Genomic DNA, 19,215 nt, shown 5'->3' with positions numbered 1-19,215 from the left:
TGTTTGTACCAACCTGTGTGTTTATGCCCCCTCCTGTGTGTTTGTACCCCGTCCTGTGTGTTTGTGCCTCCTCCTGTGTGTTTGTACCCAGTCCTGTGTGTTTGTACCTTTACTCTGTGTTTATACACCCCTCCTGTGTGTTTGCACCCTCCTGTGTGTTTGTACCCCCCTCCTGTGTGTTTGTACCCCAACCTGTGTGTTTATGCCCCCTCCTGTGTGTTTGTACCGTCCTGTGTGTTTGTGCCTCCTCCTGTGTGTTTGTACCTTTACTCTGTGTTTATACACCCCTCCTGTGTGTTTACCCACCTCCTGTGTGTTTGTGCCTCCCTCTGTGTTTGTGCCTCCTCCTGTGTGTTTGCACCCACCTCCTGTGTGTTTGTGCCTCCCCCTGTGTGTTTGTGCCTCCCCCTGTGTGTTTGTGCCTCCTCCTGTGTGTTTGTACCTTTACTCTGTGTTTATACACCCCTCCTGTGTGTTTGCACCCACCCTCCTGTGTGTTTGCACTCACCTCCTGTGTGTTTGTACCCCCTCATGTGTGCTTGTACCCCCTCCTCTGTGTTTGTACCCTCTCCTGTGTGTTTGTACCCCATCCTGTGAGTTTGTACCCCCTCTTGTGTGTTTGTGCCCCCCTCCTGTGTGTTTATACCCCCTCCTGTGTGTTTGTACCCCCCTCCTGTGTGTTTGTACCCCCTCCTGTGTGTTTGTACCCTCTCCTGTGTGTTTGTACCCCATCCTGTGAGTTTGTACCCCCTCTTGTGTGTTTGTGCCTCCTGTGTGTTTATGCCCCTCCTGTGTGTTTGTACCCCCTCCTGTGTGTTTGTGCCCCTCCTGTGTGTTTGTACCCCTCCTGTGTGTTTGTACCCCCTCCTGTGTTGTACCCACCTCCTGTCTGTTTATACCCCCTCCTGTGTGTTTGTACCCCTCCTGTGTGTTTGTACCTCTCTGTGTTTGTACCCCATCCTGTGAGTTTGTACCCCCTCTTGTGTGTTTGTGCCCCCCTCCTGTGTGTTTGTGCCCCCCTCCTGTGTGTTTGTACCCCCCTCCTGTGTGTTTGTGCCCCCTCCTGTGTGTTTGTACCCCCCTCCTGTGTGTTTGTACCCCCTCCTGTGTGTTTGAACACCCGTCCCATGTGTTTGCACCCACCTCCTGTGTGTTTGTACCCCCCTCATGTGTGCTTGTACCCCCTCCTCCTGTGTTGTACCCACCTCCTGTGTGTTTTATACCCCCTCCTGTGTGTTTGTACCCTCTCCTGTGTGTTTGTACCTCCTGTGTGTTTGTACCCCTCCTGTGTGTTGCACCCACCTCCTGTGTGTTTGTACCCCCTCATGTGTGTGTACTTACCTCCTCTGTGTTGTACCCACCTCCTCTGTGTTTGAACACCCTCCTGTGTGTTTGTACCCCCTGTGTGTTTGTGCCCTCCTGTGTGTTTGCACCCCATCCTGTGTGTTTGTGCCCCTCCTGTGTGTTTGTACCCTCCTGTGTGTTTGAACACCTGTCCAGTGTTTGCACCCAACCTGTGTGTGTTTGTACCCTCCTGTGTGTTTGTACCCCTCCTGTGTGTTTGTACCCCCTCCTGTGTGTTTGTACCCTCCTGTGTTTGTACCCCATCCCAGGAGTTTGTTTGTACCCTCCTGTGTGTGTTTGTGCCCCTCCTGTGTGTTTGTACCCTCCTGTGTGTTTGTACCCTCCTGTGTGTTTGCACCTCCTGGGTGGTTGCACCTCCTGTGTTTGCACCCCTCTCCTGTGTGTTTGTACCCTCCTGTGTGTTTGTACCCATCCTGAGTGTTTGTAGCCCTCCTGTGTGTTTGCACCCCTGTCCTGTGTGTTTGTACCCTCCTGTGTGTTTGTATTCCTCCTGTGTGTTTGTAAGTCCCTGCCCTGTGTGTTTGTACCTCTCCAGTGTGTTTGTACCTGTCTGTGTGTTTGTAAGTCCCTGCCCTGTGTGTTTGTACCCTCTCCAGTGTGTTTGTACCTCCTGTGTGTTTGTACCCCTCCTATGTAATTGTACCTCCTCCTGTGTGTTTGTACCCCCCTGTGTGTATGTACCCACCTCCTGTGTGTTTGTATCCCGCCCTGTGTGTATGTACCCACCTCCTGTGTGTTTGTACCCCTTCCTGTGTGTTTTTTCTCCCTCTTGTGTGTTTGTACCCCTACCTGTTTGTTTGTACCCCCTCCCTGTTTGTTTATATCCTGTCCAGTGTTTTTATATCCCACCCTGTGTGTTTATATCCCGTTCTTTGTGTTCTTGCCCCTTCCTGTGTGTTGGGGGGGAAGAAATTACTTGGTACTGACAAGAGCTGAGGTCTCTCTCTCTCTCTCTCTCTCTCTCTCTCTCTCTCTCTCTCTCTCACTCTCTCTGGTCCTAAGTGAGAGTCTGCATAATGCAAAACATTGATGCGCACGTCACAATTCTTTTGGTAACTGAAGAAGAAGCAAAGTAGTGTAAGTGTAAAGTCAGATATAAAAAAAGAGAAAGAAATTATGTTCACCATATATAGGATGAACGGAAAGGGTGGCAGAGCTGTAGGGTGGGTGGAGAGGCTGAGGGGGGTGAGCTGTAGGGGTGGGTGGAGCAGAGCAGAGCTGGGTAGGGTGGCAGAGGTGGGTGGTGGAGAGGGTGGCAGAGCTGTAGGGTGGGTGGGAGAGGGTGGCAGAGCTGTAGGGTGGGTGGGCAGAGCTGGAGAGGGTGGCAGGTGGTGGCAGAGCTGTAGGGTGGCAGAGCAGGGTGGGTGGAGCTTAGGGTGGGTAGCAGAGGTAGGGTGGGTGGAGAGGGTGGCAGAGCTGTAGGGGTGGGTGGAGAGGTGGCAGAGCTGTAGGGGTGGGTGGAGAGGGTGGCAGAGCTGTAGGGTGGGTGGAGGGGTGGCAGAGCTGTAGGGTGGGTGGAGAGGGCAGAGCTGTAGGGTGGGTGGAGAAGTTGACAGAGCTGTAGAGGGGTGGGTGGAGGACAGAGCTGTAGGTGGGTGGGAGTGCAGAGCTGGGGTGGGTGGAGTGTGGCAGAGCTGTAGGGGTGGGTGGAGAGGTGGCAGAGCTGTAGGGGTGGTGGAGAGGGTGGCAGAGCTGTAGGTGGGTGGAGGTGGCAGAGCTGTAGGGGTGGGTGGGAGAGTGGACAGAGCTGTAGGGTGGGTGGAGAGAGGGTGGCAGAGAGGGTGGCAGAGCTGGGAGAGGGGTAGAGGTAGGGTGGGTGGAGAGACTGGCAGAGCTTAGGGTGGGTGGAGAGGGTGGCAGAGCTGTAGGGTGTGGAGAGACTGGCAGAGCTTAGGGGTGGGTGGGAGAGGGTGGCAGAGCTGTAGGGTGGGTGGAGAGGGTGGGTGGCAGAGCTGTAGGGTGGGTGGAGAGGGGTGGCAGAGCTGTAGGGTGGGTGGAGAGGGCAGAGAGGGTGGGTGGAGGGTGGCAGAGCTGTAGGGTGGGTGGAGAGGGTGGCAGAGCTGTAGGGTGGGTGAGAGTTGACAGAGCTGTAGGGTGGGTGGAGAAGGACAGAGCTGTAGGGGTGGGTGGAGTGAGCTGTAGGCAGTGGTTGGCTGTATGGTAGGTGGAGAGGGTGGCAGAGCTGTAGGGGTGGGTGGAGAAGGACAGAGCTGTAGGGTGGGTGGAGACAGAGCTGTACAGAGCTGTGTGGCAGAGAGAGGGTGGTGGAGAGGGTGGCAGAGCTGTAGGGTGGGTGGAGAGGTGGCAGAGCTGTAGGGTGGGTGGAGAGGGTGGCAGAGCTGGGTGGTTGGCAGAGCTGTAGGGTGGGTGGCAGAGCTGTAGGGTGGGTGGAGTGGTTGGCAGAGCTGTAGGGTGGGTGGAGTGGTTGGCAGAGCTGTAGGGTGGGTGGAGTGGGTGGCAGAGCTGTAGGGTGGGTGGAGTGGTTGGCAGAGCTGTAGGGTGGGTGGAGTGGGTGGCCGAGCTGTAGGGTGGGTGGAGTGGTTGGCAATTATTTTTTTTTTTCCACTTACAGCGGCTATTTTATTGTGCATTCCAAACTTATCCTGTTAGCGGTAGCGCAAAAAGATTACAGAGCAGAGTTCACAAAGGGTGTGTAGAACAGTCCCTTTTGTCAGTATATAATGGCATTCAATGGTACAGAGTATTTCAAATACAGTCTTTATTTACTTTTGTACATAGAGGGCGATTTATTTGCAAATGTGTAAGTACCGCAGTGTGAGGCAATATGTCTGGCCGCACACTTTGCTATTCACTTTTGCATGAGAGTTATTCAAGCACATTGTGTGTTTGGTTCTATACATGGCAATTAATATTTTTCTTCAATGTCTTTTTTGTTTTGTTTTATCGGTTGCAAATTTTACTGATAACAGCGAAATATGAGTAAATTATATTCATACTAGATCAACTCTCATTTTATACTACGTGTCTAATAGACCAGTTATTACTTTAGCGTCACATTTGATCGCAATACTCACTTTGAACACCTCGTCTCCCCGTCCATATAACAACAATGTGTGTGTGGTAGATGAACCAGGCCCTGCTCGTGGCCCATGCCCTTGGTGACGTCAGTAAGGTCAACCTCTTAACAAAGCCCATGACAACGACCCGTGGTGTATAATATATATATATATATATATATATATATATATATATATATATATATATATATATATATATATATATATATATATATATATATATATATATATATATAACTACGAGCTGTTGTTCATGAGCTGGACACCTTACCAGGAAGCGGGCGGTAACCGACCTCCACAGACTCGAGCGTTTTGTTTACTTACATTCCACCTCATGTTTAGCGTATTGCTCCTGTACTATTCAGTCTTACTGGGGTATTCTACATCACTATCGGAGAAGAGTAGCAAACGCAATGTTGGGATGCACAATATATTGACAAGAAACACCAACAACCAGTAATAATTAAGCATGAACAATCACCACAATCATACAACAGAGTTGCATAAATATAAAACAATACCCTAACAATCACCATAATCCTACCACATAGAAATATACATAAATATTACAAACTTACATTACATTCTAAGCCAGAGTAACACAATTTGTTATCAACCAAAACTGGCTCCGCCGACCACCAACCACCGGCTCCACACCCTCGTCCGTCGTGGAATGCTCTGCCCTTCTCCCTCGTGCACCGCTTCATTACAACTCCGTTCGAGATCTGAACAACACAGAAGCGGAGCTCCGGGGAGCCTAACCATGAGCCCAAGCTTTGGGCCATCCAATGTATCCATGATCCATGACTCGAGGTCCGGAACATCGAGTCGGGAGATCGAGTAACGGATGGTGGAGCAGTGGTCGTGCAACAGCCAAACACAGGTCGATGGTCAGGTATCAGTCGGGTCCTCAAGCATATTCTATATCAAGCTTCGTAATTCCTCCTTTTTTAAAGAAAAAAAGAGGTGTCATTAGACATCCTTTTCTTTTTTACAATAGATGTGTTCAATATAGAATCTGCACATATCACTGGTTTATACAAACAATATAACTGATAAAATAAATCACCATAAAACATAATTACCAAAAATCCTTCACCAACACTCTAATGTGTAATTAAGATAATATTAGTAAACTTCGAAAACACACTGTGAAATTTGGAGATTATAACATACACCAAAATTGTCAACTTCAGTCTTATTCTGCAATATGAAGTTGAAAATGTCGAAACAATTAATCTCAGCCTCTGGACAAAATATCCGCCAATACATTTTCTTTACCTTTGATGTGGCAGATATCAAGGTTATATCTTTGCAACTCCAGACTCCACCTTAAGACTCTTTGATTCTTATTACTCATTCGCTCAAGAAAAGTCAATGGATTATGATCAGTGAACATCTTTACACGGTGTTTAGCAGGATATATATAAATCTCAAAGTGCCTTAGTGCCATGATGAGCCCTAGTGTTCTGGTCAATGATGGACCCCAAGTACTTTTCACACATACTCCTGTACTTGGCCAGCTGCCGCTCATCAGCTCGGTACAGACGATCGACTCTGGGAGGTTGACAGTCCCTGCATTGCCGAAAGCTGTGGTCGTTCTGGTCCTGCGTCCTCCAAGAATGAGGGAAAGTGGACAGGAAGTACCCGAGCGGGTGCACGTCAACCTGCCTGCTAGTGAAGTCATCAGCATCGTAGAAGTTGAAGGGTCCACACAGACCATCCAGGTTGTCTGCGTGTGTGGGGTGAGCCCACATGTCCAGACGATGGCGGGAGTGCTGCACCATAAGCTTGGAGGTGCCTAATAACATAGTACACTGGCCGTTGCGCCACGCCAGAACAGAGTGAACTTTGGATGAACACAGCACTTGTTCCGCCCCAATAACAGGCACCGTGTAGGGGTCGCCGTTCACCAGTAGATTGAACACGCTGGCGTCCAATGATATCACAGTGTGCTTATCGTCCTTGAAAGTGGTGTGTTCGAGGCAGGAAGGACCCCAAAACACGGCTCTAAGTCACTGAAGACACCAGCCTCGGGGTCATAAGTCATGTCAGTCTGAGCCATGGAGTAGTTACTGTAGCCATGCCAGTCGTACTGGTGACCGTCGAAGGTGAAGAAGTGGGAGTCGTCATGTATACAGCAGTGTTTACAGCAGTCGTCTATGTTACCTCTGGGCAACCACCCCTTCCTGGTACACTGCATCACTACACAATGACCAGACAGCTCTGCTCCCTCACCGTACAACAACCCATCAAACTCACAACAGTGGTTTGTGTCGGGGTCACCCAGGAAGTGAGGGAGGATCTTGCCGTTGTTACACACTAATTGGAGACATTTGCTGGGTAGATTGAACACCACCTGGCCGTGATCCACCACGGTGTCGTTGAAGCAGCAGCCAGCCTGTGGTCGTGGTCCGATACCAATATTTGCACTAATCACCACAGGTCCTACCCCATGGTGTGCCACAGCCAGCGTCTGGAACGCTAGTAACAACACACACGGCCTCATACTCATGTCGCCTGCTGCACACCTTACAAGCCGCACAGTGTGTCAATCATCCTCAGCAGAGATCTCTGGTGGTCTCCATTTACGCATTAATACGCCACTCTTCTTATAATACCCCGTGGGGACATCTGATACTTCATGTTCTGTTAGAGCTAATCTCAGCCATCCTACTTAATTCTGGGTCCTTTTTTTGCTGATCTAACACTTTCATCTTTCATCCTCTCCACAGGGGAGGTACTTAGCTCATCCTCAACTACGCTGGTATCAGTTTCGTGATTAAATAATGCGATCATTTCCTCACTAGTAATTGTTTCTAACACACCGTCACATACTTGAGGATTTTTAGATTGTTCTTGACTCACTGGGGCTGCCATGTCCGTGTCAGGCTTCGGGTTCTCCTGAATGACATACTCTGCCCTTTTCCTCATTGCTCTGGTAATAGCACAGGCAGGAAACACACCTTGTTCAGCTGCCTCCATCTGATCACTGCTGTCACTTAGGTCTGGGACGCTCAAAACAATAGGATTATGGTTGTACTGTAGAACACCTTATCTCCTGCCAAATCATTTGCAAGAATAAATGATACACCACCAATGGGTAATTTTGGCACCAATCCCACGGTTACATTCCGGACTTATCTGATAATGGCAATATACCTTCTAACATCAAAGACTGCATGGCCCCCGTATCTCTCAAAATAACCACAGGTTTCTTACTATCTTCATTACCCACCAGGGAGACTCTACCCTCTGAACTAAAAGGCTTAAATTCTACCTCAACATTCTGTACACATTATGAATCTTTTCTAGGGAACTTTACATTGTATGAATTCTTTATACTGGCAAGAGCTGTTGGAGCATCCTTGGACTCTTTGTCTTTAAGAAGCCAACAATTACTTATTGTATGACCCAATACTTTATAGTTAAAACATCTTACTGGCTTTCTTTTATCAAAAACAGAACTCAGGCGAGAGCTGGTAGTGTTTTCCTTAAAATAACTTCGCTTACCTGTGGGCGGAGACGATTGTGGCGAGGCGTTACTCTTTACAAAGTTACTAGGTAGTTTGTGTATGAGAGAATAATCCTCTGCCAAACGGGCTGAATCCTCTAGGGCAGTGATCCTCAAACTGGGGTCCGTGGCACTTAGCTAGGGGGTCCGCGAAAAGTTTTGAGAAAGGTGCGTTTAACGTTTGTGAGAGATTTGGTGATTCCAATTCGCAGGATATTTTGGTTTTGGGTTGAAATGAACAAATGTTTTGGATTATGATTTATTCTTTTATTATTGAAAATATTTGTATGCGTCATGGTATATAGGTACTATAAATTGCCATTATATATATATATATATATATATATATATATATATATATATATATATATATATATATATATATATATATATATATATATATATATACTGTATATATATATATATATATTTTTTTTTAGCAAGCTGACCAGACTGGATAGACTTCCTTGTTGGGTATGCTATAACTGATCCATGTCGTCTATTATTAGCACTAAGTTTAGTGGGGTTTTTGCGTTCTGTTGCAAATGCTGAAAAGGTTGCATTGCACTATTAATATTAACTTTGTGTTGTTTTACCGTTTGATATGCAAATTAAACATGAAACACCAATCTAATCTATTAAGTGAAGTTGGACACACACTCTCATGGCAGCCTTGAGGGAGGGAATGTGGAGGCAGGTGAGGTATAGTATTATCTCAATTTCATTGTCATTCACAGCAGGCTACTACTCATGATGTTATGTTTATTTTATATGTCAATTGTTTGCATCCACAGTCTTTTATGGCAACTTAAACCAAGTTTGTTTAACCTTCCCATATTTGATCCCAGTAATTAGCATATTTATACACCAAACTTTAAGAAGATATATATATCGTTTCAGACAATTCCATCTCATGTGCTCCTAGTCGCGAGCCGTGAGCGTGCCTGGTAGTAACAACAGTGACTCACAGCGGGCAGCCTGGTATCGTCCCCAGCTAGCTAACTGTCATCATGGGCAAGTTTGTAAAACGACTGGCATCCAACGTTACAAGTGAACTTGAAGAACCATCAAAATCGTCAAGAAAAGTCAGTAAATATGACGATAGTTATATTGAATTCGGCAGGAGGGGAGAAGTGATAAATGGTAAGAGGGGAGAAGTGATAAATGGCAGTGAAGAAATAAGCAAAGCATTGAACAGCTACTTCTTATCAGTTTTCACAGAGGAAATTCGAGATGAAATTCCAGAGGTGGAACTGATATTTAAGGGAAAGGAAGAAGAGAAATTAAAGAATATCACTATCAGAAAAGAGGATGTTCTTAAGAAGATAAATAAACTAAAGAAGACAAAATCCCCAGGGCAGGATGAAATTTTCCCTCGAGTCTTGAAAGAGTGTAAGGAACAGATTAGTGGACCCCTCGTAAACTTATTTACAAAATCATTAGACAGAGTTGTGCCAGACTTGTGGAAACAGGCAAATGTAGTACCCATATTCAAAAAGGGAGACAGAGCATCAGCGTCAAATTACCGGCCGATCAGTTTGACGTCAGTAGTGGGGAAATTTCTTGAATCAATTATAGCAGATAACATCCGATCGCATTTAGAGAAAAGCAAATTAATCTACGACTCTCAACATGGGTTTACAAAGGGAAAATCTTGTCTAACAAATCTGCTGACATTTTGTAGGAAAGTCTTCGAGGTAGTAGATAATGACGAAAATTACGATGTTATTTACTTAGACTTTAGCAAAGTATTTGACAGAGTACCGCATCAGAGGCTTCTGAGAAAAATTAAGGCTCATGGTATCGAGGGGAAAGTTTTAAATTGGATAAAATCATGGCTCACCGATAGAATGCAGAGGGTCAGCGTAGATGATGTTAAATCTGAGTGGGGCCGTGTAACCAGTGGGGTTCCCCAGGGGTCAGTACTAGGCCCACTCTTGTTCATAATCTACATAAACGATCTAGATACTGGGATCAGCAGTGACATAAGCAAGTTTGCGGATGGCACCAAAATAGGGCGGCAGATTAATTCAGGGCAGGATGCAAATGAATTACAGGAGGATCTAAATAAACTGCAGGGGTGGTCTGAAAAATGGCAAATGAAATTCAACACCAGCAAGTGCAGCGTACTTAATATTGGAAGAACAAATACTGTCAATGTATACAGCCTTAACAACATCAACCTAGAGAAGTCGACTTGTGAAAGAGACCTAGGGGTACTTGTAAGCCCGGACCTACGGCCTAGAAAACAGTGCGTTAATGTTCGAAATAAGGCAAACAGAGTATTCGGTTTTATATCTAGAAGTGTAAGTAATAAGAGTGCAGAGGTCTTATTGCAACTATATCCTGCGCTAGTCAGGCCACACCTCGATTATGCAGTTCAGTTCTGGTGCCCTTATTATAGAATGGATATCAATTCACTAGAGTCGGTGCAGCGAAGAATGACGAAAATGATTCCGGGACTTAGAAACCTTCCATATCAGGATAGGTTAAAGAAACTTAACTTGCATTCCCTAGAAAGACGAAGAGTGCGGGGAGATATGATAGAAATATTCAAGTGGGTGAAAGGAATCAATAAAGGTGATATAGATAAAGTTCTTATAATATCCGAGCAGGATAGGACTCGGAACAACGGATTTAAGTTGGATAAGTTTAGGTTTAGGAGGGAGATAGGAAGGAACTGGTTTACAAATAGGGTGGTGGACGAGTGGAACAAGCTTAGCAACTTTGTAGTAGGTGCTGGAACGCTGGAAAGTTTCAAAAGGAGGCTGGATATATTCATGGATGATAGAGAGTGGTAGTAACTCTCGACAGGAGCTGCCATGCACAGGCCAACCGGCCTATTGCAGACTCCTTATTTTCTTATGTTCTTCTTATGTAAGGACGGGAGACCGAAGTGTGTCATCTGCATGCAGGTGCTTTCAAACGATGCTTTGAAGCCTCCTAAACTGAGGAGACATCGCAATACGAACATCCGGATTGTGCTCAGAAAAGCAGGTCCTTTTTTGAGCGTAAGAGAGAGGTGTACTGCCGACAACAAACTACGATGACAAGTTTCACCACCATTCCCCAGAAGTCACAGCGGGCTTCCTACCTGACAGCGCAGAGGATAGCCAAAAGCAAGAAGTCCCACATGATCGGGGAGGAGCTGATGCTCCCAACTGCGGTGGAGATGTGAGGTGATGATCGGGAAAGAGGCCGCAAGCAAACTTAAATCTGTACCTCTCCCAAACGACACAGTATGAAGGAGGATTGAAGACATGTCCTGTGACATAAAATCGCAACTTGTGGCAAGATTGAAAACGTGTCATTTTTCAATTCAGCTCGACAAGTCCACCTACGTGTTAAATTCCGCCTAGTCTAAACAAACCAAAGCTAACCAAACTAAATCCATCCATTCAGATGTAACTAAAGTAAACCTAACCAAACCAACTAAACTAAACAAGACCTAAACAAACTAAATCTAACCCAACCAAATCAAACTTAACCTAACCAAACTAAGCCTAACCGAATCATACCTATCCCAACCAAACCAAACTTAATTCAAACTATAATAATCCAACCAATCTAGACATAACCCACTCAAACCTAACCTATCCTAACCCAACGAAACCAAATCTAACCTAATCCAACCAAACCTAATCCAACGTCAGCTTGACGCTGTTCAGCAGCCGGCGACATCGAGGAATCCAAAAATTTTGTCATAAACAAGTACTGACCTCGCTAGAGAAGAGTCATAATCAAGTACTGACCTCGCTAGAGAAGAGTCATAATCAAGTACTGACCTCGCTAGAGAAGAGTCATAAACAAGAAGTGACCTCGCTAGAGAAGAGTCATTAACAAGTACTGACCTCGCTAGAGAAGAGTCATTAACAAGTACTGATCTCGCTTGAGAAGAGTCATAAACAAGTACTGACCTCGCTAGAAAAGTCATAAACAAGTACTGACCTCGCAAGAGAAGTCATAAACAAGTACTGACCTCACTAGAGAAGAGTCATAAACAAGTATTGGGCTCACTAGAGAAGAGTCATAAACAAGTACTGGCCTCGCTAGAGAAGAGTCATTAACAAGTACTGATCTCGCTAGAGAAATCATAAACAAGTACTGACCTCGCTAGAAAAGTCATAAACAAGTACTGACCTCGCTAGAGAAGAGTCATAAACAAGTACTGACCTAGCGAGAGAAGTCATAAACAAGTACTGACCTCGCAAGAGAAGTCATAAACAAGTACTGACCTCACTAGAGAAGAGTCATAAACAAGTACTGACCTCGCTAGAGAAGTCATAAACAAGTACTGACCTCACTAGAAAAGTCATAAACAAGTACTGACCTCAATAGAGAAGAGTCATAAACATGTACTGACCTCGCTAGAGAAGTCATAAACAAGTACTGACCTCAATAGAGAAGAGTCATAAACATGTACTGACCTCGCTAGAGAAGTCATAAACAAGTACTGACCTCACTAGAGAAGAGTCATAAGCAAGTACTGACCTCGCGAGAGAAGTCATAAACAAGTACTGACCTCGCGAGAGAAGTCATAAACAAGTACTGACCTCACTAGAAAAGTCATAAACAAGTACTGACCTCGCTAGAAAAGTCATAAACAAGTACTGACCTCACTAGAAAAGTCATAAACAAGTACTGACCTCAATAGAGAAGAGTCATAAACATGTACTGACCTCGCTAGAGAAGTCATAAACAAGTACTGACCTCACTAGAGAAGAGTCATAAACAAGTACTGACCTTGCGAGAGAAGTCATAAACAAGTACTGACCTCGCGAGAGAAGTCATAACAAGTACTGACCTCGCGAGAGAAGTCATAAGCAAGTACTGACCTCGCTAGAAAAGTCATAAACAAGTACTGACCTCACTAGAGAAGAGTCATAAACAAGTACTGACCTCGCGAGAGAAGTCATAAACAAGTACTGACCTCGCGAGAGAAGTCATAACAAGTACTGACCTCGCGAGAGAAGTCATAAGCAAGTACTGACCTCGCTAGAAAAGTCATAAACAAGTACTGACCTCACTGGAGAAGAGTCATGAACAAGTACTGGTGTAAGAGCGGGGACTGCTACTCCTTACTGCTGAGCCACCGAGGCCACCATTTGTAAGAGCGCGCACCACAAGCCGCCACCCTGTAAGGGCTTGGCACTCTTACAACAACTTACGTAATACTCTGACCTGGTAGCGTGACGTGAGAGGAAGGCCCATGGGTCCATGTAATTATAGTATCGAATATTAGGGAAAGAACAACGGTGAATACTATAGGTGAATCATAGACCCACATGCAAATACACTGTTCATTATACACAAAAATGGTTACAGAAGAGACGCTGTATGCACCCAAAACAGGAACTCCTGGTACCATGCCCTCAGGCTCAATTTACTTGCACCACTACTGGGTGTACACACACCAAAACACACATAAACTCTTACAGCACCTTAGTACCAATAAAACCAGTGGCACCTGCCAGTACAACACTCAATACCCCAGGGGCAACACTCCAGTGGCCGCCAAGGGAGTCTCATCACCAAGTGACACCTTCCAACACTCCGATAATTCCGGTGGACTAACACCACCACACCAACAGCCCCACCGAGTTATGTACTGTACTCATCCACCAATGACGGGGCTGGCAGTTGTTTGGGGGCTTGACGATCCGGGTTCACCCAGGGGCATGGCGTCAGGGGAATCCACTATCCCCTATGGGGCCCATAGGTGGTAGGAGCATCTGACAGTAGGGGTTCACGGGGACACCCGACTCCACTAGACCTCAGACATCTCCCCAGACTAGTGGATGCATCATCCACGCTACAGACACGGCCTAGGCTGCGTTAGGGACCTGTGGGTGGAGGAGCGTGGCTCTTACTGGTTTGAAAACGAACCGCTGCCTTCCACCCACGCTTAAGTCACCGATGCCACCTACTCAACCATTTCACTGAATAACGTTACTGTAACACTCTGATGTTTGAAACTGAGACTACGAACTCAGTTTCGTTCCCTACTATTATCTTTACAAACAATGCTCTGACTGAGCTATCAAAAGCAAGAATTAAATTGATTGCAAGAGGTTGGATGGCAACAGGTCCCAACACGCAGCACCTTGCTACAACACACGAGGAGCAGATTCAAAAAGGTTCCCTTCAGAATATTAACTTATTCCTCAGTTAACCTCTCTACCACAATTTCACCATGATTATCAGTCTCTGCTAATCATAGGTGAAAAAAAAAGGTTTACAGGTTCTCGGTAGATGCAAAAGAGTTTACAACTTCCGTCAACAAACACACGACAACTCGATGACGTCATCAAAGAAACAGAGAGAACAGAGGACATTTCCACTGGGAGACTCAGAAGGTTTTGTGGACGTGTAAGCGTAATATGGATCATTAGTTTAACAGGTTAGCCGTCATTACGATCATGACATTGGGCTCACTAGAGAAGAATCATAAACAAGTACTGACCTCGATAGAAAAGTCATAAACAAGTACTGACCTCGCGAGAGAAGTCATAAACAAGTACTGACCTCGCTAGAATAGTCATAAACAAGTACTGACCTCACTAGAGAAGAGTCATAAACAAGTACTGGACTCACTAGATAAGAGTCATAAACAAGTACTGACCTCGCTAGAGAAGCCATAAGCAAGTACTTGTTCAAGTTCTATTTAACTTGGTTCCTGACGGCTCAATGAAACAGTCTTTACAGATCAGTTTACTGGGAAGAGTCTGTACAGTGGTGCAGCAGGAAACAATCGGTCTCACAGGGTAAAACACATGATCAAGAAACCAAAGACTATATACAAAGATAGGAAAGCGACTATCCCTACCATTTAAAAAAAGATGTGTGGTCTAAATCCACAACAGCGACATGCATTAAGCTGACTCATCACTATACGGGGCATCATTTTAACGGTTGCTAGCGTGTCAAGTTTTCATATGAAATATGCTTAAGATATGTTAATATAATCAATTTTATATTTTCTCTATATAATACACATAAAATGTATACATTAGTCGTTCACCTTGCTATGTTATAACAAGTTACTGGAAGAATTGTTACTCCCTTTAATTTCTATTCATGTGTGGAACATATTTTTGTATATTTTGTGTGAATCATATAAATATTCTATTTCGTGTATTCATTTAAGTCAACTGAATGCCAACTCACTTTCTATGCTTTAGAATATAAGATATTACATTGTTTTTTAGGATCGTAAGTAACAGTCAGAGTGAAGGATATACATAAATAGTTTTATGGTTTATTTTCCACAAAAATATATCAATGGAAATGTGGGTCATAAAATGAAGTCATAGACATATACATATGCAAACATATTTATTTGCAATATTTGATATTTGACATAATATACATATTATAATACAATCCAAGGTTAATATCTGGACATGCATTTTAACAAAGCCTTAAAGTTGCCCTCCCTGCAGTGTAATTGGCTTCGGAAAAATGATGGCTGCTTGATCTGGTGTTTTTGCTTATATTTTCTGGGCTCTTTCCTTTAAGTTTCTCAATCCCCAGTGCTTGTATCCATTGCATGCACCTGTAAATAATAATTAGAAATCAGTTTCTACTTTGCCTGCAGGGAGTTTTCACATTGTTTGTAAATATAATGATAAATAAACCTGTCATACCATATGTATATAATTCAAAACTGTGCTCCTACCTTTCTTTATCCTTTGGGAATGAATGGTATACAAATTGGGCATGATCTTTCTTTGTTCTGCGGCATAACACGCATGGATCTCTTTTTGCTGCCATTTTGACAGTAAATGATTTTCGCGGTCGCGTGACATAAACAAACTGTGGTCTTTCCAGACGACACGAGTTGCACACTGGCGCCATCTATTGTTTTGGCTCAGCACTTTTTAGGACCCAATGAGCATAACATTTCGGTCTGCTTTCCTATCTTTTGTATATAGTTTTTGACGAAACCTCGTGCTATATCATCTAACTACTCAGACATCCAACTTCATTCACACAACTAGGTGGCAGCACTCATACACACGTCAATCACTCCACTAGGGGAAAGCACACGTGCACAAGCTCATTCACGCCACAAAAACTGAGAAATGCAGAGAGACCTGGCAGTTGTATCATCAGTAAATATGATAAATTTTGTGACGAGAGATACCGATATAGCCAGCATAAGGGCAGAACCAGACAATGAGATGTAGTCGTGGCCAGAATTAGGCTAGGATACAGACACATCTGGCAAGTTAGTAACGCTATACCCATACCAGAACACTCAGCATGTAAACTTTGTGATAAACCTTTAAAGCATACATTTGAACACTATATTATTGAATGTGACATTGCCAAAGACTTCAGGGCACCTGGCTGATTGTATCATGAACTTTGTAATTACTACATTGAATCTGGGGTGCTTGGAGTTTCATTGAAGGCCGTCTTCACATCAGAAGAGTCTACTGCACCGGATGCAGACAAGACCCTTGAAGATCTCCGCACCGCAGCCCGGGCGACCCTTCCTACATCCGGCTCGTCAACTGTGTGTCCCAGGGATTTTCATCTACCCAATACGACCTTCATGAATCTCTACTCCCATACTGGAAGATACGTGTCATGGGTTGCGTTGGGCCTCCCGCACAACCCATCCCAAATGTTTGTTTACGGTAGAGATAAGGGCAGCCTGAATGTGGGGGCTGACCTCCTATCTCGACTTGTGGGGGAACCAGAGCAACTGATTGAGAGGTCACCTTCCCAAATGAGTGTGGAGTTGGTCTAGACTCCAGTCGACTCGAGCCTCCAAGCGTCTGGCGGCTCGTCATATGTTATGTATAATTTTCTCACACCTTTCTACACTTGAGAACATAACACAACACCTGTGCCACCTAAACAATGTCTACATACCCTACACCACACAACACGTTGCTCTAATGTAAATGTAGCGTGCTTACGCTTAGCATGAACTATTGCTCGGGAATTGTCACCCTCGCCGCGGAGTTTTCCTCCAGCCAAAAAAAAAAAAAAGTAAATGTTGAGGTTTTCCCTCAGTGGCGATTGGCGACTACATTCCGTTGCAGTGTTAGTGTTACACACACACACCACAGTGTGAATGTCGAATTGTGTGTCTGGGCTAGGCATTCTCTTGATTGTATACAGGTGGTGAAAATTTATTCTCCAAGAGAAAAATTTTTCTTAGTAGGGGCGATTGTCATGGGTTGTGTTGGGCCTCCCGCACAACCCATCCCAAATGTTTGTTTACGGTAGAGATAAGGTAACCGGCCAGCCATGACTGGGACATGTAGGGGGGGGCAGGCCAGTGAGACAGTGGTGTACTGTTCATCACTTCACGCCTCAAAAAAACCAATTTAGCCAGTGGGCTTTAGACCTTGGGTTAGAGAAGACCTCCTGCTCCGCGGACTTAAGATCAGGGGCCATACAGTCCTACCAGTGCTACGGGTCTGTGTGTGCAAATCCCCGAGATTTTTTTGTTAAGTCCAGCGACAAGTTAACACATCCTGTAAAGGAAGTGATCAATGGTGAGGGCCTGTTTGCTACAAGAGCACTCCAGGCCGGCCTAATAGATCTAAACGATTAATTCACCAGGTTGACAAACTCTCCCTTATAACTTACGGTACTGTGGCGTGAATGTGAGTGACTGACCTATCCATGCAAATTATAAGTCCAGTGTATGGAATTGTGCCAAATAAACGTAAGTGCAATCATCTGCCCGTATCTGTGATCCCTCTATTATTATTATTACCAAGGGTAATGACTGATTGGTTATGACAATGTATAACCAATAACTTAGATGGATGTTGGAAGTTAGTGGAATTCATTAAATCATCATTTATCAAGTACAAAACGCATTGAATGCCGGAAGCAGAGCAAAATTCTACGTAGTGATACACCATAATCTCCTGGGTGAGTAACCAGTGTGAAGGTATCCGAGTTCTAAGGTAAGAAAGCCACTTTCCTGCATTTAAAACGTAACAATACGCGAGGACCTCTATTGTGACGGAGACCTCGTCTTGTATGGTCCACGAGTAGTCATTCCTGTTTCCCTACGCTGCCGTACCTTGACCCGCCTTCACGACAGCCATCGAGGAGTGGAGGCCATCAAACGACGGGCGAAGCAGACTGTATTTTGGCCCGGAATCGACGCGGACATTGCAAGTACCGTCCGTGTCTGTGAGCCGTGCCAGATTCTGCAACCCAGCCACCAACAGGAACCTTTAATGTGCGACGATAACCCTTCAAGACCCTTCGAGTCTGTGTCGGCCGACTTCTTTGCAGTGGCAGGGAAGTCCTTCCTCGTCATTGCCGACCGATTGTCTGGATGGCCTGTTGTCGTCCCCTGTGGTAGTGATACAACGGCTACTGCTACCATCCGGAATTTCAGACATTACCTCAGAGAAGTTGGTGTTCCCCTCCGCCTCAGGACTGATGGAGGACCCCAGTTCACCAGCCACGAGTTCCGGGACTTCATGGACCGTTGGGGAGTCCGTCATGTCGTGACCTCGCCCCACTACCCCTAGGCGAATGGACACGCTGAAGCCGCAGTCATGACTGTTAAACACCTGATCCTTAAGGTGTCACCCTCAGGAAATATCGACAGCGAGGACTTCGATCGAGGTTTGTTAGAGTTATGCAACACCCCGAACTTCACCTGACGCTCCCCAGCCCATGTTCTATATGGACATCATCTCAGGTCTTGTGTTCCTGCCCACCCGAAGTCTTTTTCTCAAGAATGGCAAGCCAAGCCTGAAGAATGTGACCGCCGTGCAGCAGAACGAGCCGCAGATGTCGCTGCTCGGTACGACTGTCATGCCCGCCCCCTTCCCAGGTTGAGTATCGGCCAGCAGGTCAGGATTCAAGATCCGGAATCTCACCGCTGGGACAAGGTTGGGGTTGTCATGGGTGTTGGCCGGTCCAGGGACTACCAAGTGCATCTTCCTAGTGGTAGAGTATGGTGGAGGAACCGTCGTTTCCTCCGACCTGTGGAGCTGCCTAGTGTTGACCCTTCCCCGGTAGAGTCCCCTAATGTTGATGTGTTTACAGTAAATCCATCTCCACCTTGTGTTTCTGTCCCGGTACTCCGCAGGTCCGAGCGACTCAGAAACAAAAGGTCCGCTCAAGATGAAACTATGAGCGCATAGGGGGGAGGGAGGAGTATAATATGGACACGAAGTAGTACCTTAAGCTGTGTATTCTTGCATTACTCTATTAATTATGTATAGTAAAGTATTACAGAACATGTATTAATAGGGTGTGTCATAGGAGGGAACATTAGCTAAAACTAATGGCCCATCACTTTTTTGG

The 19,215-nt window shown here is 45.4% G+C and overlaps 1 protein-coding gene across 1 annotated transcript; it reads right to left on the bottom strand.

Moving 5' to 3' along the window:
- Positions 1–5,836: 5,836 nt before the first annotated feature.
- Positions 5,837–6,918, bottom strand: LOC121873354 (mucin-6-like). The gene is made up of 2 exons (XM_042376905.1): positions 6,410–6,918; positions 5,837–6,332 (listed from the first exon to the last, which is right to left on the bottom strand). The coding sequence occupies exons 1-2, from the start codon at positions 6,916–6,918 to the stop codon at positions 5,837–5,839; spliced, it is 1,005 nt and encodes a 334-aa protein (XP_042232839.1).
- Positions 6,919–19,215: the final 12,297 nt, after the last annotated feature.

This window comes from Homarus americanus, unplaced genomic scaffold (assembly GCF_018991925.1).
Source record: "Homarus americanus isolate GMGI-L3 unplaced genomic scaffold, GMGI_Hamer_2.0 scaffold32929, whole genome shotgun sequence".
NCBI classification, from domain to species: Eukaryota; Metazoa; Arthropoda; class Malacostraca; order Decapoda; family Nephropidae; genus Homarus; species Homarus americanus.
The sequence above is the reverse complement of the archived record's forward strand: the minus strand, read 5'-3'. Positions and strand labels throughout refer to the sequence as shown.

What these genes read in the sequence shown, in the direction of transcription:
- LOC121873354 (XM_042376905.1), bottom strand. Translation starts at nt 6,918, where the DNA reads ATGAGTATGAGGCCGTGTGTGTTGTTACTAGCGTTCCAGACGCTGGCT. An exon ending in GTCTTCAGTGACTTAGAGCC is followed by an intron (nt 6,333 to 6,409) that starts GTGTTTTGGGGT and finishes ATTGGACGCCAG; the next exon opens with CGTGTTCAATCTACTGGTGA.